Below are 15,889 nucleotides of genomic sequence, written 5' to 3'. Positions count from 1 at the left end.
GACCGTATGTAGTAATACATCGCGTGCATGCCATGAGAATTGAAGGTTATAGCACTGCCTTGGCATTAAGAATATATATATTGAGGCTAGAGAAGGAAGTCGTAGCTGTAAAATACAGGTGCTGAAGTAATAAAAATAATTAGGCCTTCGCAGACGGAATTCCCTTCTCTTTGCCATAATTAAAAGCCTTCTTAGCCAAGTCCGGGATAACGAACAAGAATACAAGATTACTCAACCAACTAGCCGCCGTATCAAGGAAGATATTATTCCTTGGACTGGGACCAAGCGCACTCGTCCGCATAATCTGACCGACAGTGTTCGTGATAATCTGGAAATCACCCCTCTCCAGTCCCTTAATGGCAATAGTAGCAACTTCTTCGGGGAGTTGAGGCTTATCGGCTTCTTCCATGATATGAGTAACCTCTGGTTTAAGTTTTTGCTCATTCTCGAAACCGGGACTGGTCATTCCCATGGGGAAGACGATGTGAATCTTGACGTCAGTTGCAGGGGCATTAGCGTCTTTCTTGCGACGAGCGCCGTTGTACATTTCGATTTCTTGGACGAGGACATCGGATAAATTGCGCATGGCGGCTTTTGGTGGTGCGTAGGGGCCGTATCCAGAGACAGCAACGAAGGCGAGAGTGGATGCTGTGAAAATGAGATGCCGGGGCGGTGGCTGTTGTTCCTTTGAGGTTGCGCTTTGTGATACTGGTACCAACCATCTCCTCAACGTGGCGTGCGCAGTGTATGCGCTTGTCCAATAAACAGTGTCCATTTGATCGCGCAATGTCTTGATGGGAACGTCGATGAAAAGACCTGGATGACAGTATCCGGCACAGCACCAAACAACATCGGGGGCTACCCCATTATTCCACGCCGTAGTCTCATTCAACAGGCGATCCGCGGCATCGGGGTCTGTCAAGTCTGCGCTTATAAAGTGGAAGCGTTGCGTTGATGAGTTCGCTGCAGCGGCCTATTGTTATGTCAGTCTGTACACAATTTAGAAGTAATTCGAGTAATAGCACACCTGGATATCTGCAATCGCCGCTTGAAGTTTGTGAGCTGATCTCGAGGCAATGACAACATTGGCGCCTTTCTGTGCAAGTTGAATCGCAATCGATCTACCCAGGCCCTCTGACGCACCTGTTATTAGGATTGTCTAACACAAGATGAGTGGTTAGTTTTCTCAATTGCCTCAATGTCGAGTTCCGTTATCTTACCTTCCCATTGACGGGGAATTGGTTTCCGCCGAAACCGAGCATTTTGTAGGCCGAGTAAGTGATAACCCCTACGATAATGGCAGTAAAAGCAATGAGTCCCTTGGAATAATCCATGGAGAAGGAGACTTATTGGAAAAGGAGAGGTAGACTCAATAATATTTAATGTTTACTCATTGATATTGTCAAAGTATCCAATCAGAGTCTGTCGTCAACAGAAGGCGGTGAAACTTGTCATATACCTAACCTTCTTGCCGATACCTGGTGTGGGGCATAGAAGGCGGTGAGAACTAAATTTCTGTACATGGTCAAAAAAAAAAGTTCAGGTTCATTTTGTTTACCATTAAAAGACTACTCAAACGACGACAATCAATATGGCCGCCAAAAAGAGGAAAAACGACTCATCATCCGGGACGAGGTATGGCATTAATGAAACTTTCGACAACTCCGAAGATGAGTTCATTGCCGGGCGAGATCAAATCCTGTTAGAGGACGGTCCCGAAGCGAAAAGAAGGCGCAAGTTACAAGAAGAGGGTACGTTTCGCAGACAATCAAGAAATAAATGGTCTTTCATACTTACATCCTTGTAGAAGCCGACCTTCAACCCTCCGATGAGGAGGTTCTCGGGTACGATGACGAGGAGGAAGAAGATGAGGATGATGAATATGAAAACGATTACACGTCCAGAAAGCGAAAAGGTGGATCGGATTCCGGGTCAGACATAGGTGTCAATGATGAGGAAGAAGAAGAAGAAGAAGGGCTCGAAGCCTGGGGTTCCTCAAGAAAAGACTATTACAATGCGGATACGATAGAAACCGAGGCAGACGCCCTCGAAGAAGAAAACGAAGCAAAAAGACTCCAACAGAAACATTTGAAGGCTATGAAAGAAGCGGATTTTGGCTTCGATGAAATTGGCTGGCTGGAATCTGGCCAAGGGGCCGAAGATGGCAAAGACGGCAATGATGGTGTTGTTACGGAAGTACTACCTCAATTAGAGATCACGGACGACATGAGTTCCGAGGAAAAACTCAAACTGCTCAAATCGAGGTATCCGGAGTTCGAGCCTCTTGCAAAGGATTTTGTCGACCTACAACCCGAGTACAAGAACATTCTAGCAGAAGCCCAGAAAGCGGAAGAAGCCATGACCGGTTCGGAGACGTCTGTTTCAGTACCAATTCTCAAGTTTCGAGCACTTGCATCCTACCTCGGGTCAATCAGCATGTACTTTACTCTTCTTACTTCCCCCGCAGAGGACGGTGATGGGAAATCAGTTGCTCTGTCGCCAGCAGAACTGCGAGATCATCCTATCGTGGGGTCTTTGGTCAAATGCAGGAAGCAGTGGGAAACTGTCAAGGATTGGAGTATTCCTGAAGCATCAAATATCGAAGAAGACGTCGAGGCGGAAGTCTCGGGAGAAGACGTGGATATTGAACCAGTCGTGCAGCAATCCTTGAAAGATAAGAAATCGAGCAAAGCAACCCGGAAAGAAAAGAAGACAAGCACATCGCAGCAAGCAGCAGAGAAAGCGCGCGCTGAAGCCGAAGCCCGTCGTGCTGAGAAAATCAAGAAAGCTGAAGCTAACTTGGCCGATTTGGCGGACCTGGTCAAGACGTCGAGCAAAAAGTCCAAATCATTATCGAAAACAACAGTCGCCCAAGCTCAAGAGGACGATGATTCCGATCTCGGCGACGAAGGTGCTCTTACAACCCGCGAAGCTGAGGAAAAGGCCAGAAAGAAACGCTCTCTACGATTCTATACTTCTCAGATTGCTCAGAAGGCCAACAAACGAAATGCCGCCGGCCGAAATGCTGGTGGTGATGAAGATTTGCCTTACAGAGAACGTCTCAAGGACCGCCAAGCACGTCTTAATGCGGAAGCTGAAAGACGTGGTCGTGCCCAAGCCAACGAGGCTGAACAACTTGGCGGCGACTCTGATGAGGAAGATCACCGTCTCGCACGCGAAGTTCGTGGTGATGCCGCTGGGACAGATGACGATGAGTACTACGACATGGTCGCTGCTCGCAACAAACAGAAGAAAGCAGAGAAGAAGGCTCGCGCTGAACAAGCAGAGGCCGCTCAAAAGGAAGGCTACTACGAAGAAGTTGAAGAAATCGGACCCGACGGTAAACGACGTATTACTTACCAAATTGAGAAGAATAAGGGTTTGGCCGCCAAGCGGAACAAGGATGTACGCAACCCGCGTGTCAAGAAGAGGAAGAAGTTTGAGCAGAAGAAGAAGAAACTTGCTAGTATTCGTCAAGTGTACAAGGGAGGTGAAGGTCGTGGAGGTTACGGCGGTGAGCTTACGGGTATCAAGAAGAATCTTGTCAAGAGTGTTAAGCTATGATCAAAAAGCTCGTTTTCCATATATTATTTTGGCGTTTTATGTATGATATGGTCGGCATCGGATCCTGGATACCAGTACATATTGCGTTTTTTCATGGTTCATATCTCTACAAATACCTACACAAAGTGGACAAACTTGTCGCTTATTACGCCGCCTGCTTCCCCAGTAATAATATTTTGGAGACATGCGCAATCCCGAGTGAGCATCAAGAGTTCATCAACCAGACCTCGGGATGAGGCGGCCGCTCCGGTGGTCAACAAATCCGCTAAATCCTGCGTAAAATGTCTTCCCATGTTTGTCGATAGGTCCATTTTCAGAAATCTGCGGGCAATCCACTCCTACAGAAGGGAAGAGCAATCAATATAGCCGCTCTCCCATAGCATTTGAACAACATCATCCACAGAGACATGCGCTTCCTTTAAGATTGCCTCCTCTGCCTTGAACATCCTGGCACAAGCTGCGACGAGATCTTGTCCTCGGGCTGATAGTGACACAAATTCGTTGTAACGATAGCTTCATCGACCCCGTTCATAGCAGCACATCTGTTGTACGTCATAATTAGCTTTGATTCATACCTAAGGGTCTCTCACATGGATGAATCCATACGGTGTTCCGAAGCTCTAATTGCTGCGGCCTGGCTTAAAACTGGTATTGTCAGCTTGTAAATACCTATCATCGCTTGAGACTTCGAACATAGCTACTTGTAGAGAGAAGTGACCTGCTCTTTAGCGTTTGCGATTTCCTTATCCATTCGGACTTCCATATGACCGAAGCCTAGGGAAAATCACTGTGGCAGAAACCCATTTTCGAAAATCTCATGGAAATGAGTAGCAGCGAGGACTTTAGGCCATTCGTCACCGAGACTTAAGAGGTATTCGAAAATACCACAAGCTAGACCAGGCGCCATCTGGTTGAAAGTAAGACTGAGACTCAGCTAGCATGTTTGTTAAGATACGCACGAGACTCACCATTTACATCAGTGCCTTTCCCGAACTTGTCAATGACAATCAGACTTCTTCGTGTGGAAAACTGCTGCAGCAGTGAAATCTGCTGCAAGTCTAACATGAATATGCTCTGGATCTGAACGTAGTCCGAGTTAATGTTGTTCTCCTCCGGCCAATTCGACATACTTTTGATACAGTTTCAGGAGTGCTGATACGAGTCAAGATCCTATCAGTAATACCTATTTCTGCGTTTTGAGCAGGAACATAACTTAGTTATCGCCTCGGGCCGATACCCATGGCAAGTTTTCTCACCTTCAAATATGAGCCAGATATACTATCAAGGCAACCTTCTCGTAGTCAGCGATGTCTTCCTCAGACTTCCCAGTCAAGTGCAAAGCTCACCTGCTTCATGTATACGCTCTTGTTAGAGAAGTGGGGTCCAGTTAGCAGCAACATGCCCGGAGCATTTGACCGCAGTCTATCGGGAAGATTAGTAGTCGTCCCTGGCTATTGCGATCCGCAGCCACCACGTAAATTGCAATCATTTGGGATGTATGAAGCTACTGTCAGCTCTTGAAGAGGGCGTCTCGAGGATAGGGTTAGCAATCCTTCATGTCTCATGATGGTCAACCCTAACCGTCCACCCTTAATTTAAATCACGTTCTCTGCGCACATTTGAGGTCGAGCAAATTTGTAGACTTCTGATATAGCCATTGCAATATAACTAGATTATTTGTTAGAACAGAACGATTTAGAATAACATCAGTTACATTCACCAGTCAAGCTCTCCACACAGATCTGAACACGCCGAACCCGTCTGCTCATATCTTAGGACATTCTGGTCTATCTCGAGAGTTATTTCTATCTCTCTTTCTGGAGGTAGATGATTAGCATTATGCTTTATGCGAAGCTTGCTCATTTTCTTACCGCAAACAAGCCCATAAATATCACCTAGTTCTCATCCAATTCCCTCATTCTTTCGTCCTTGAAGACTTGCTCCCAGGTTCCGCCACTTCCCGTATAAGTAACTCGCCCTATATTATCGAAAGGTATGGGAATGTTGAATCCTAGTTGGCAAAAATAGATCACATTGACCTCAATTTGGGGCTCTTCGGGGATGATGGAGGCAATGTCGATAGCGTCCTGTTTCAGATATAGCATGCGGCCTTTGAAGAGATCTAGGTCACACTCCGCTCCTTGTTTGATCACTCTCCTTTGCTGGTCTTGCGACTCCTCAATATCTACCTAGTCTCGGTCGGTATCGGTACCAAGATGGGATACTGCATGCCGAACAGTCTGGTATATAAGCTTCCCCACTGTTTGTAGTGATCACCGATGCTCCAAGACTGAGTGGTCGCAATCGTACTGGATTGACGGGATCTGTTGCAACCCTTCGCTGGGCGCTTGAAGCCCTGAACGAGTTTCTAGGAGCGGATTCTCTTTTGCTCTTCAACGACGCCATCTTTGAGATGTCTTTGAAAGCTGAAGTTGGAAGACTTGGTTAATTGCGAGTAGGGAAAGTGAAGTGTGTGGTTTGTCGTTCCTTCCCTCTGGCAACCTCCCCAAGCACCTTCCACTTTTACTCACGAGACTCCCTACTTCATTGTATGGGAGACGCGTTCTTCATTAATACATGGTCTTCTTTTATATACACAAGAGTGGCGTTGCCTATCATACAAATATCAGAAGATCCAAAGATAACAACGATGTATACAGCAAAAGAAAGAAGGAAAAAACGCTTGCCACGCCATTATGTTACACCCGCTCCAACAAGTGCCTCCATACACAGAAAATTATGGAGAAACTCCAAACACCAATCGAAATATGCTTCTTTTCATTAACCATGACTCGCTTTAGGCAGGGACGACTTCTAAAGAGTCTTTCTCCTTATTGAATTTCACCCGTGCAGTATGGCCAGCGGTGATCTCGCCCCTGATGATCTTATCAGCAAGCCTGTTGCCGATTTCTTTCGAGATGAGCCGATTCAGTGGACGAGCTCCATAGCGGGGATCATAGCCCTTTTCGCACAGCCATTGCTTGATCTCGTCGTCAACTTGAAGTGTCATTCGTCGATCGTCCAACCTCGCTTGTAACTCCTTGAGACGGATGTCTACAATATCCCGGAGAGCATCCTTGGACAGCCGCTTAAAGATGATGAACTCATCGATACGATTGAGGAATTCCGGGGGATATGATGCTTGTACAACGTCCATAACAGCTTTCTTGATATCAGCAGGAAGTTCTCCCTCATCCGGAATTTTGTGCTTATACAAGGGATCTGCTCCGACGAGGATATCAGCTCCTAGATTGGAGGTCAAGACGATAATCGTATTTCGGAAATCAACCTTGTGGCCCTGAGAGTCTGTCAAGAAACCCTCGTCGAGGACTTGTAGGAGAAGTGTCGAAATATCACGGTGAGCCTTTTCGAATTCATCGAACAACAAAACGGCGTACGGCTTTCTGCGAACAGCTTCAGTGAGCTGGCCAGCGTCATCGTAGCCAACATAACCAGCCGGTGATCCGATTAAACGACTGATGGTGTGCTTTTCTTGAAATTCGCTCATGTCGAATCTCAGAACTGCACTCTCAGTGGAGAAGAGGAAACCTGCCATCTTCTTGCAAAGCTCCGTCTTGCCAACACCGGTGGGACCAAGGAACATAAAGGATGCTAGAGGCTTGTTCTCGCCGCTTAGACCTGCTCTCTGCATCCGAACAGCGTTTGCAACAGCTGAGAGAGCCTCGTCTTGGCCCCGTACCGACTGCCGTAATGAGTCCTCCATGTGAATCAGTTTCTCGACCTCTCCGGACATCAACTTGGTCACCGGAATACCGGTAGTACGTGACACCACGGCTGCGATATCATCTGCTGTAACCGAGTCGTGGATTAAGGTTTCCTTGTTTTCATTTTCGGCACCTTCCTTGGGTAACTTGGCTTCGAGACTGGGGATGACGGAGTAACGAAGTTCGCCGGCCCTTGCGAAGTTCCCTTCGCGTTGCGCTTTTTCTAATTCGAAGCGCGACTGCTCCAGTTCTTGCTTGGTTCGTTTGATGCTTTCAATTTCCTCCTTTTCCTTGTTCCAGATCTCCATGAGCTTCGAAACCTCTTCTCGTTTCGCCTTCAACATCTCTTCTAGCTTGGCTCGACGCTCTTTGCTCGTGACATCCGTTTCCTTGCGGAGAGACTCTAGTTCAATCTGTATCGTCGTTATTTCGCGATCTAACTCTTGAATAGAATCAGGCTTGGACTCTTGTTGTAGTCGGAGTGCCGAAGCAGCTTCATCGACCAAATCAATAGCTTTGTCTGGAAGAAAACGGTCCGTGATGTAGCGGTTACTGTATGTGGCAGCTGCGACGATTGCGCCATCCGTAATTCTAACACCGTGATGCACTTCATATTTGTTCTTGATACCACGCAGAATCGAGATTGTTGAAGCCACTGAAGGTTCGCTAACTAGGATGGGTTGGAAACGACGTGCTAGGGCGACATCTTTCTCGATCAAGCGATACTCGTTAAGGGTTGTTGCGCCGCAGCATTGGAGTTCACCACGGGACAATGCCGGTTTCAACAGATTGCTGGCGTCGATGCTACCTTCAGCCTTTCCAAGACCGAGCAATGTGTGTAGCTCGTCGATGAACAAAATAACATCGCCTTCTGCATCTTCAACTTCCTTCAGGACAGACTTTAATCTTTCTTCGAAATCGCCTCGGAACTTGGCTCCTGCGATCAGCGAGCCGAGATCAAGTGCGATAACCCTTTTATTCTTGATACTTTCAGGCACATCGCCTTGCACGATTCTCTGCGCTAGACCTTCCAAGATGGCAGTCTTTCCGGTACCGGCGGCTCCAATGAGGACAGGATTATTCTTTGTCCGACGTGAAAGGACTTGAATCGTCCGATGAATCTCTGCATCTCTTCCAATAACTGGATCGAGTTTGCCGGACTTGGCCTTCGCGGTGAGATCGACACCATACTGCTCGAGTGCGGATTTCTCTTCACCTCCGCCGACGTTCATGCGATGTGTACCGCCTGGTGGATGTGGGCCACGACCTGTGGCATAGGTTCGTGCAATCGTCGTTGATAGATGGTACGATGGTTGATAAGGAAGGTTAAAGCGAAGTCTTGAAGTCTGGGAGAAAAGGCTGTTTCGAACAGAGGGTTGACATGATGTGACAGCTGATGGCCGGCGTAGGCCTAGCCGGGCAGTCCGCAGTCTGGTGGCAGACAACATTGTGTGTGAGTTTGTAGTTACTTTCTGCAGCAGTTACAGAGAGAAAGAATTATCCGTGGGATGATACCAACATATATATTACAACATATTTATGATGTACGAGTAATTGACCCCAAAGTGGCAAGCTAATGCCGACGTTTGGAGAGCTTTCTGGAAAGAAAAGCTCGGGTGGATCATGCTATGCTGCATCGGGACGGCGGGGAGCTCGCGGCGTGCGCCAAAGAAGAAAAAATTGTGGCGGCTGGCCAACCGGTCACGTGATAACCCCCTTGGCTAGCAGCCCGTAAAGGAGGGGCTCCCGCTAAGCAAAAAGAAAATTCTCAACCCGAATTTTAGACCACGTTGGGCTATCCTTTTCTTCCTTCTCTCTCCAATACATCTTCACATCTCGACTCTCCTCTTTCTTTTTAAATATATCCATCTTCCTTCCTTTCTTCAAAATGGGTTTCACCGACCTCGTTTCCGATGCTGGCCTCACCATCGCCAACAACTTCCTCTCTACCCGAAGCTACATCGTTGGGTAAGTGGTCAGCGCCTCGATTTCGCATGTTTTGTTCAGGTTCTGTTTGCTAGCTGTGTTTCTCTCTGTGCTTCTACTTTTATGATGAAATCAAATTGGTCCGTGTTTAGGAGGCGGCTTAAGACACCGCTGTATGACTACACACAATGCGAGCAATCGCGCTTCTGATGTTTTGGCACTTATCCCATTTTGAGTCTTTGTTATGGCAGTAATGTTTCATGATCTTGAAGGTTTATGACTAACTAGTCCCTTCTGTATAGCCACACTCCTTCCCAGGCCGATGTTGTCACATTCAAGGCCTTGAGCGGTGCTCCTGACGCCGCCAAGTACCCCCATGTTGCTCGCTGGTACAAGCACATTGCCACATATGAATCAGAGTTCTCCACCCTACCTGGTGACCCCTCCAAGGCCTACACCACCTATGGACCTGAGTCAACAGAGCTTCCTACCAACCCCAAGGACAAGCCTGCTGCTGCCGGCGATGATGATGATATGGACGACCTCTTCGGCAGTGATGACGAAGAAGAGGAAGACCCAGAGGTTGTCAAGGAGCGTGAGGCTCGTCTTGCTGAATACAAGAAGAAGAAGGAGGCCAAGCCCAAGCCTGCTGCTAAGTCATTGGTTACCTTAGAAGTTAAGCCATGGGGTGAGTTGATCCTTTGATATACACTCTCGCTCGGTGGGGATTATGCAGGGATACTAATAAATCGCTTGCAGATGATGAGACCAACCTCGAGGAGATGGAGAAGAATGTCCGTGCCATTGAGACTGACGGTCTCGTCTGGGGTGCCTCCAAGCTTGTTGCTGTCGGTTTCGGTATCAAGAAGCTCCAAATCAACTTGGTTGTTGAGGACGAGAAGGTCTCTCTTGATGATCTCCAGCAGCAGATTGAGGAGGATGAGGACCATGTCCAATCCACCGATGTTGTACGTTTATCCTTTTGCTACTGTTGAAATTTGGGGATGGTACTAACGTTCTGACTAGGCTGCTATGCAAAAATTGTAAACGTGATATGCTTAATGATATGAAGAATAAGATGATGAATATGGAGACTATGTCTTTCAAGATCACTAAAATATCATGACCTTTTCCTGATCTTTTTTTGTTGAATATTAGACACTTGGCCTGATGTAGATTGGGTGATAAACAAAGATATGATGTATGTGTCCGTTGATGAGTATCATTTTCAAATTTGTCTCTGCAATATGTAGTATGTAGACAGACACATCCCATGTCGTAAATGCATAGTTATATCTCGACAGCAAAAGTGTCGACCAAAATCCTGTCGCGGTGGGTTTTGCGCTAGAGGGACTCTCCGCATCCGTAGTACGTAGCTAAGCTAGATGCAACCATGACATTTTCAACCACCAATCAACCTCAAAATCCCAAGCAGGACGATTCAGTATCGCATCTGTCGCACTTTTGACATTATTCCTTCCAGCCGCGCAAAATTGAATCCATCAGAATATATAGAGGATACAATTGTCCGATTCCATCCAGAGCCATCGATTTCGACTACGTCCAACCGCTCTTCATCATGGGATTCTTCTCACGCATCATCACATTCTTCGGCCTTGTCCTTCTGGCTCATGCGTGAGCACTCAAGCCTTTCTATCTGCATCACGGAATAAGCAATCCTAACTCTTACTTTACAGAGGGTACTCGGCCCACGAACATACAACGCTCTACAGCAGCGTCACGCTCGCCGCCAGCACATCCGGCACAAACCCCACAACAGCGAGCAACTTCTTCGCCGTTGTGCCGCTCGACATCACAATAGAGGCGTTGGTGTCTGTCGTCTTGGTGTCGACTGGTCTAGTTCTAGGAGCTGAGAAACTCAAGCCTATCACACATGGCGCATGGGCAGGTCAGATTGAGCGGGAAGGTGGCGCAAAGAATCCGTACAAGAATTTGGAGATTCGATCTGGGTTTTGGGATGTTAGAGTGGGTTTCTTCTTTCTTTTCGCTCGTCGTTGATTCTGGTATTTTGGGTGGGACAAGTGCTAATTGATTTATCAATGTAGAAAAGTCGTCGGGAGTTTGCAGATTGGATGCGCACGCAGGGTCAGGAAAACATCATCAAGTCGTGATTCACATTTTATAAATATATCAGTTTATGGGTGTGAAGGAAAATAGTCCTAGTTGTATAGGTATACCGCAGTATAATCGCACAATTCATATGCCACCTGTTTCATTCGCCGGTTTAACATTCTGCGCTTGTTAATCCCGAGTCTTTCCAATATCATCAGTGTCCACATATCCCTCTCCCGGACTGGTTTTCGAAACATCATCCAGTGGCATTCCTTTGAGCGACATCTCTCCATGAAGTACCACGGAGATCCTTTCTAAGGCGCTGATTCACCAGACTCGCAGGCTCAGATCCATTCACGCTCACAGGTTGCTTACAAGTGCCGCAGCTTGCTTCATAGAGAAGAAGCTGAAAGAGTTCTCGTCGGATATCGTTTACTTGATCTAGTATAGTAGATTAGGATGTACGAAAGTAGACACGTGATCTGCATGTACGTAGTGAATACTAGGGATAGTCCTAATTTTCTGCATACATAGTAGTTGATCAAAAAAATTTACTAGTTCTGCCAATGTCAAGTCACCAGTCCCACGCCAATGCCAAGCGAGTAACCAGGTCACTCGGAGACAGGGGTTGCTTGCATGTCTGTCTAGTTGTCTGTCTAGTCAGTCGAGACTGGATTTGGCTTTGTCTCGTCGTGTAAGTTTGTCGATGGTTATCCTGCGGATTTATATGCCGGAGTTGTAGCCGGCGTATACTATATAGTATAGCCAACTGAAGATCGTCTGGGACTATTTAGCGAGAGTGTGATGCATCACAAATGATAGAAATAATTTCTTGGCAGGGTCTGATGCCTTGGTGCCTTACCTATGAATAGCTACAAGTAAGACACCGACTCCACAGAAGATTCCAGCTACGACGCTACAACGCTACAACGCACAACGCACAATGCACAACGCAGCGCTTTCGCAAGATCAGGTTTGTTGCTGTCTTAGTGGTAAGATAGTCATGGCATCATCCCATAGACCAAGTGAAACAGGCCTGGGCTAGTGTGGACGCCACCCGAACATTATTCTGCGAGGATGAAGCCAATCAGTCTGGGGAGGTTATGTAAGGATCAGAGTGAAGATTCGATTTCATTGGACTTATCCAGTGCAAATAAGATTGCTCAGTCTGCTAGTCCAGCGTACTAGTCGGGCGAAATCAGGATTGCACCAGCCTTCCAAGGCAGTCCCGTGTTTGGCCTTTGTTTATAAGAGACATCCCCAGCTCTGTACCTGAGGAGCTTTTCCTTTTCTCTCCTCACTCCATATTTTACCTCCTTCGACGTGTCCCCCTACTTCGCGTAGATATCCAACGTCGAAATCGACGAATCCACTCGTTCAAACCAGTTCCCTATCGTCACTAGCCATCATGCGTTCCATCATCGCTGCCGCTGCTTTTGCGACTGTCGCTATCGCTCAGAGCGCCGACACTTCTGTCACTCCTGTCTCGGTGGTATGTGCATTTTGCCTCGGGCGGATTGACGGATTGACCACTCTTGCTAACGTTCTTCTGTGTCATAGTCCAACCCAGCTACCCAGTACTTGACCATGACCAACTCTCTGGGTGTGGTCACTGGCCAGCCTTCCGTTGTCACCAGCCAGCCTGAAGCCGCCACTTCTCAGCCCCCTGCAGCATCAATCCCTGCTGGCCTCACTTCTCCTGTTGTGCCACTTTCGCCTACCACCACTGACACCTCTGCTGCTCCTTCTGGTAGCTCTGCTACTGGTTCTGGCACCGCTACTGGCACTGTCACTGGTGCTACTACTGGTACTACTACTGGTACTACTACTGGCACAACCACTGGTACTACTACTGGCAAAGTGACATCCTCTGGATTCTCCACCGCTACCACATCCGAATCCAGCACTCACACCTCTGGCACCTCCAGCTCTTCTGCCTCTTCCACCCACGCCACTGGTGCTGCCGCGATGGCTACTGCTGGCCCCATGGGTCTTTCCCTCGTCGCTGGTGCTGCCTTTGCCATGCTCATCTAGAGCTGAGAATATCTTCCCTATTTGATCATGAGACTGTCTCCTAATACCTTCCCACGATTTCTTCAATGTGTTCTATGAATTCCCCCAAGTCCCTGCCTGATTGTTACCGTCACAGGCCTGTCATTTTCATTTCGTTGTACATGCATACCATAGGCGTACAAACCGAGTAATAATATTAATCGCATTTCTCAGATCAGTCATACCCTAATCAGTTAATCGCAATCTAATCGATAGGCAGCATTCTTTCCCCGGATTTACTAGTAAAACGGGCTCGTAACGATGGTCAAATATACCGTACGATACGAGCCTTACCAACCACTTTAGGAAATCATATTATTGCGACACGAAAACTCGCGTCGCCGTTTCGCGCCTGGTCTAACCCGATCGAGACATGACGCGTTGTACTGATTACCAAGCTCGGTATAGCGCATCAACAAACACCGTAAATGCGATACACAACACGTAAAATTACCGATTTCGGCCATCCCTTTGGCGGCGCAACCAAAACAAACGCTCCAAACAAAAAGACGGCCGAGCTCCCGCTTCCCGGGCAACCTCATCCTGCTTTCCCTCAACTACGTAAGATTACTACACACTTACTTGCTCACTCAACCAAGTCGCACTGCTCCTGGTATTTGGAAGTGATCCTTTGTGCTTGCATATTTCGCCGCGTCAGTGACGATTCACCTGCGAGCTAGCCAAACTCGAAATAAGCAACCGATTTCTCGAGTGACGGTGTTTTGCGACAACTCCGTCCAAGCGCGACTTGTTGAACAATAAAAACATTGACTCAACTGTCGACGGCTGACCACATCACACGTACAATCATGGTACGTTTAGCCACTATGCCTGAGTCGTTACTCTAACAATCTACTAACCCATCAATAGGTCTCCAAGCTGCGTCGGCTCATTGCCGACCATGCAGACCTCCACAACAACGAACTTCCCCCGAATTACCTCTTCTCCCCAGCAGATACTGAAAACGATGATCTGAGCCAGCTGGTTGTGATGCTCGCTGGACCACAAGGTACTCCATATTCAGCTGGGTTATGGCGGTTGCAGCTTCGTATCCCGGAAGATTATCCTGCAAGCCCACCCAAGGCCGCATTCAAGACACGCATATGGCACCCCAATGTCGAGGAGTCGACGGGTGCAGTGTGTGTGGACACTCTCAAGAGAGACTGGGAATCCAAATTGACATTACGGGATATTCTTGTGGTATGTTTTTGTCATTCCCTGAATGGGAAGAAGGAAAGGAAACTAACACATTATGCAGACCATATCTTGCCTGCTCATCCATCCAAATCCAGACTCGGCCTTGAACCCTATGGCAGGCTCCCTGCTACAGGATGACTACAATGAATTCGCCCGCCAAGCACGCTTGATGACGTCGATACACGCACCAGTACCATTTGCTCTGAAACAAGCTGTTTTACAAGCCAAACAGCGAGGAGAAGATCCTGAAATGGCTGCTAGATCCGAGAATGAGCAGGAAATTATAGAACTACGACACCAACCCAAATCATCATCGCTGGTCATGAAGAAGAAGCATTCGGAGATATCACCACCACAGCCCTCTAATGCGGACGAAGACATGGACGATATCGAGGACGACTGCAAGGAAAACGATCCATCATTATCACCGGAGCCGGTCCCTATTCTATCGTCTCAGCCTAAACGAAATGGGCTTGCTAAAAAGCCTCTATCTGTTATTCCGACCACCCCAGTCTTGGAGACGGACATGATTATGCTTGACTGTGCATCTGATGACGAGGACATGTTGAGCGATGGTATGACTGCATCAGAGCGGAATATCGCCGCCAACAACACCATTTCGCTCAAGTTTTCATCTCCTTATTCGTCTCAAAACTCATCTGTATTCTCAACCCGGTTCCAAACCCCTTGTTCATCTCAAGCATTTCCCGGTCTGCACAACACTAATGACTCGACGCCAACTTCCTACGCAATCTACAAGGATGACGTGGAACTCGACAACGTCAACAAACTCCTCCTCATGGACACTCGTAACAACCGTCACTGCCGTCGACCAACCTACGGCAAGGAGAATATAACCGGTTCATTCTCTTCGCTACCTAAGGAGTTGTCAAATACATCGGATACTCCACCATTCTCAACACCTACAGGTGTAGTCATGAAATCACTGAGTACATCATCATCCTCGTCGTCAATACTATCGCCATCAACGGCAGCTACGAGACCCTTGTCGCCGACGAAGGTCACTAAACCGACTTTTAATGGCAGCAACAATACTAATATAACTAGTACTCGCAAAGCTGTGTCCGGCAGAGGAAAGCCTAGAATCGGACTACGACGACTTTGAGTACCCTGCTTTTGGTACATAAAAAATGAAAATAAACTGATGACAATGATGAGATATGACAATTCTACGAATTTCATTACACAATCTTTTGGATCTTGGTTTAGGCGTTTGTATTGACGCGATTTCAAGACTTCATTTGCATTTTTTGCACCGGACGGATATGGTCAGTTGGCTGATTGGATTGGATTGATATATTCTAGCGAGGTGTACGTAAAGTGGCGTTATT

The 15,889-nt window shown here is 47.4% G+C and overlaps 9 protein-coding genes across 9 annotated transcripts, besides 1 other annotated feature; 5 read left to right on the top strand and 4 right to left on the bottom strand.

Annotated features, from left to right (window-relative positions):
- Nucleotides 1-61: 61 nt before the first annotated feature.
- TSTA_075580 (3-ketosphinganine reductase (Tsc10), putative) lies at nt 62-1,395 on the bottom strand. The gene is made up of 3 exons (XM_002341532.1): nt 1,221-1,395; nt 1,028-1,159; nt 62-973 (listed from the first exon to the last, which is right to left on the bottom strand). The coding sequence occupies exons 1-3, from the start codon at nt 1,332-1,334 to the stop codon at nt 140-142; spliced, it is 1,080 nt and encodes a 359-aa protein (XP_002341573.1). The 5' UTR covers nt 1,335-1,395; the 3' UTR covers nt 62-139.
- Nucleotides 1,396-1,556: 161 nt separating this feature from the next.
- Nucleotides 1,557-3,677, top strand: TSTA_075570 (Sas10/Utp3 family protein). Its single transcript, XM_002341531.1, has 2 exons — nt 1,557-1,751; nt 1,808-3,677. Exons 1-2 carry the CDS (start codon nt 1,592-1,594, stop codon nt 3,562-3,564), a joined length of 1,917 nt encoding a protein of 638 aa, XP_002341572.1. The 5' UTR covers nt 1,557-1,591; the 3' UTR covers nt 3,565-3,677.
- Nucleotides 3,678-3,680: 3 nt separating this feature from the next.
- TSTA_075560 (uncharacterized protein) lies at nt 3,681-4,873 on the bottom strand (the record flags this gene model as incomplete). Its single annotated transcript, XM_002341530.1, has 5 exons — nt 4,533-4,873; nt 4,266-4,338; nt 4,155-4,202; nt 4,019-4,106; nt 3,681-3,902 (listed from the first exon to the last, which is right to left on the bottom strand). The coding sequence occupies exons 1-5, from the start codon at nt 4,690-4,692 to the stop codon at nt 3,681-3,683; spliced, it is 591 nt and encodes a 196-aa protein (XP_002341571.1). The 5' UTR covers nt 4,693-4,873.
- Nucleotides 4,874-5,325: 452 nt separating this feature from the next.
- On the bottom strand, nt 5,326-5,970 carry TSTA_075550 (uncharacterized protein; the record flags this gene model as incomplete). Its single annotated transcript, XM_002341529.1, has 3 exons — nt 5,326-5,381; nt 5,436-5,749; nt 5,826-5,970. 2 exons carry the CDS (start codon nt 5,968-5,970, stop codon nt 5,460-5,462), a joined length of 435 nt encoding a protein of 144 aa, XP_002341570.1. The 3' UTR covers nt 5,326-5,381; nt 5,436-5,459.
- A 28-nt stretch (nt 5,971-5,998) lies between these two features.
- TSTA_075540 (heat shock protein/chaperonin HSP78, putative) lies at nt 5,999-8,792 on the bottom strand. The gene has a single exon (XM_002341528.1). The coding sequence runs from the start codon at nt 8,735-8,737 to the stop codon at nt 6,362-6,364; it is 2,376 nt and encodes a 791-aa protein (XP_002341569.1). The 5' UTR covers nt 8,738-8,792; the 3' UTR covers nt 5,999-6,361.
- A 366-nt stretch (nt 8,793-9,158) lies between these two features.
- On the top strand, nt 9,159-10,325 carry TSTA_075530 (eukaryotic translation elongation factor 1 subunit Eef1-beta, putative). The gene is made up of 4 exons (XM_002341527.1): nt 9,159-9,257; nt 9,518-9,903; nt 9,975-10,183; nt 10,242-10,325. The coding sequence occupies exons 1-4, from the start codon at nt 9,178-9,180 to the stop codon at nt 10,260-10,262; spliced, it is 696 nt and encodes a 231-aa protein (XP_002341568.1). The 5' UTR covers nt 9,159-9,177; the 3' UTR covers nt 10,263-10,325.
- Nucleotides 10,326-10,630: 305 nt separating this feature from the next.
- TSTA_075520 (uncharacterized protein) lies at nt 10,631-11,458 on the top strand. Its single transcript, XM_002341526.1, has 3 exons — nt 10,631-10,850; nt 10,913-11,201; nt 11,282-11,458. The coding sequence occupies exons 1-3, from the start codon at nt 10,795-10,797 to the stop codon at nt 11,345-11,347; spliced, it is 411 nt and encodes a 136-aa protein (XP_002341567.1). The 5' UTR covers nt 10,631-10,794; the 3' UTR covers nt 11,348-11,458.
- Nucleotides 11,459-12,562: 1,104 nt separating this feature from the next.
- Nucleotides 12,563-13,515, top strand: TSTA_075510 (period circadian protein, putative). Its single transcript, XM_002341525.1, has 2 exons — nt 12,563-12,780; nt 12,849-13,515. Exons 1-2 carry the CDS (start codon nt 12,697-12,699, stop codon nt 13,320-13,322), a joined length of 558 nt encoding a protein of 185 aa, XP_002341566.1. The 5' UTR covers nt 12,563-12,696; the 3' UTR covers nt 13,323-13,515.
- Nucleotides 13,087-13,142: a microsatellite.
- Nucleotides 13,516-14,149: 634 nt separating the features above from the next.
- Nucleotides 14,150-15,824, top strand: TSTA_075500 (ubiquitin conjugating enzyme E2, putative; the record flags this gene model as incomplete). Its single annotated transcript, XM_002341524.1, has 3 exons — nt 14,150-14,152; nt 14,211-14,540; nt 14,599-15,824. The coding sequence occupies 3 exons, from the start codon at nt 14,150-14,152 to the stop codon at nt 15,661-15,663; spliced, it is 1,398 nt and encodes a 465-aa protein (XP_002341565.1). The 3' UTR covers nt 15,664-15,824.
- Nucleotides 15,825-15,889: the final 65 nt, after the last annotated feature.

Source organism: Talaromyces stipitatus, genomic scaffold, assembly GCF_000003125.1.
Source record: "Talaromyces stipitatus ATCC 10500 scf_1105507295523 genomic scaffold, whole genome shotgun sequence".
In the NCBI taxonomy this organism is placed as follows: domain Eukaryota; kingdom Fungi; phylum Ascomycota; class Eurotiomycetes; order Eurotiales; family Trichocomaceae; genus Talaromyces; species Talaromyces stipitatus.
Note: the sequence above shows the minus strand (reverse complement) of the source record. Positions and strands in the feature narration are given on the sequence as shown.

Bases quoted from the DNA above. Each gene is read 5' to 3' on its own strand.
- TSTA_075540 (XM_002341528.1), bottom strand. From the start codon at position 8,737: ATGTTGTCTGCCACCAGACTGCGGACTGCCCGGCTAGGCCTACGCCGG.
- TSTA_075520 (XM_002341526.1), top strand. From the start codon at position 10,795: ATGGGATTCTTCTCACGCATCATCACATTCTTCGGCCTTGTCCTTCTG. The intron at 10,851-10,912 runs GTGAGCACTCAA...CTTACTTTACAG, and splicing joins CTTGTCCTTCTGGCTCATGC to AGGGTACTCGGCCCACGAAC. The intron at 11,202-11,281 runs GTGGGTTTCTTC...TTATCAATGTAG, and splicing joins CTGGGTTTTGGGATGTTAGA to AAAAGTCGTCGGGAGTTTGC.
- TSTA_075580 (XM_002341532.1), bottom strand. From the start codon at position 1,334: ATGGATTATTCCAAGGGACTCATTGCTTTTACTGCCATTATCGTAGGG. The intron at 1,160-1,220 runs GTAAGATAACGG...ATCTTGTGTTAG, and splicing joins AATTCCCCGTCAATGGGAAG to ACAATCCTAATAACAGGTGC. The intron at 974-1,027 runs GTGTGCTATTAC...ACATAACAATAG, and splicing joins CGGCGATTGCAGATATCCAG to GCCGCTGCAGCGAACTCATC.
- TSTA_075570 (XM_002341531.1), top strand. From the start codon at position 1,592: ATGGCCGCCAAAAAGAGGAAAAACGACTCATCATCCGGGACGAGGTAT. The intron at 1,752-1,807 runs GTACGTTTCGCA...ACATCCTTGTAG, and splicing joins GCGCAAGTTACAAGAAGAGG to AAGCCGACCTTCAACCCTCC.
- TSTA_075510 (XM_002341525.1), top strand. From the start codon at position 12,697: ATGCGTTCCATCATCGCTGCCGCTGCTTTTGCGACTGTCGCTATCGCT. The intron at 12,781-12,848 runs GTATGTGCATTT...TCTGTGTCATAG, and splicing joins CTGTCACTCCTGTCTCGGTG to TCCAACCCAGCTACCCAGTA.
- TSTA_075530 (XM_002341527.1), top strand. From the start codon at position 9,178: ATGGGTTTCACCGACCTCGTTTCCGATGCTGGCCTCACCATCGCCAAC. The intron at 9,258-9,517 runs GTAAGTGGTCAG...CCTTCTGTATAG, and splicing joins ACCCGAAGCTACATCGTTGG to CCACACTCCTTCCCAGGCCG. The intron at 10,184-10,241 runs GTACGTTTATCC...CGTTCTGACTAG, and splicing joins ATGTCCAATCCACCGATGTT to GCTGCTATGCAAAAATTGTA.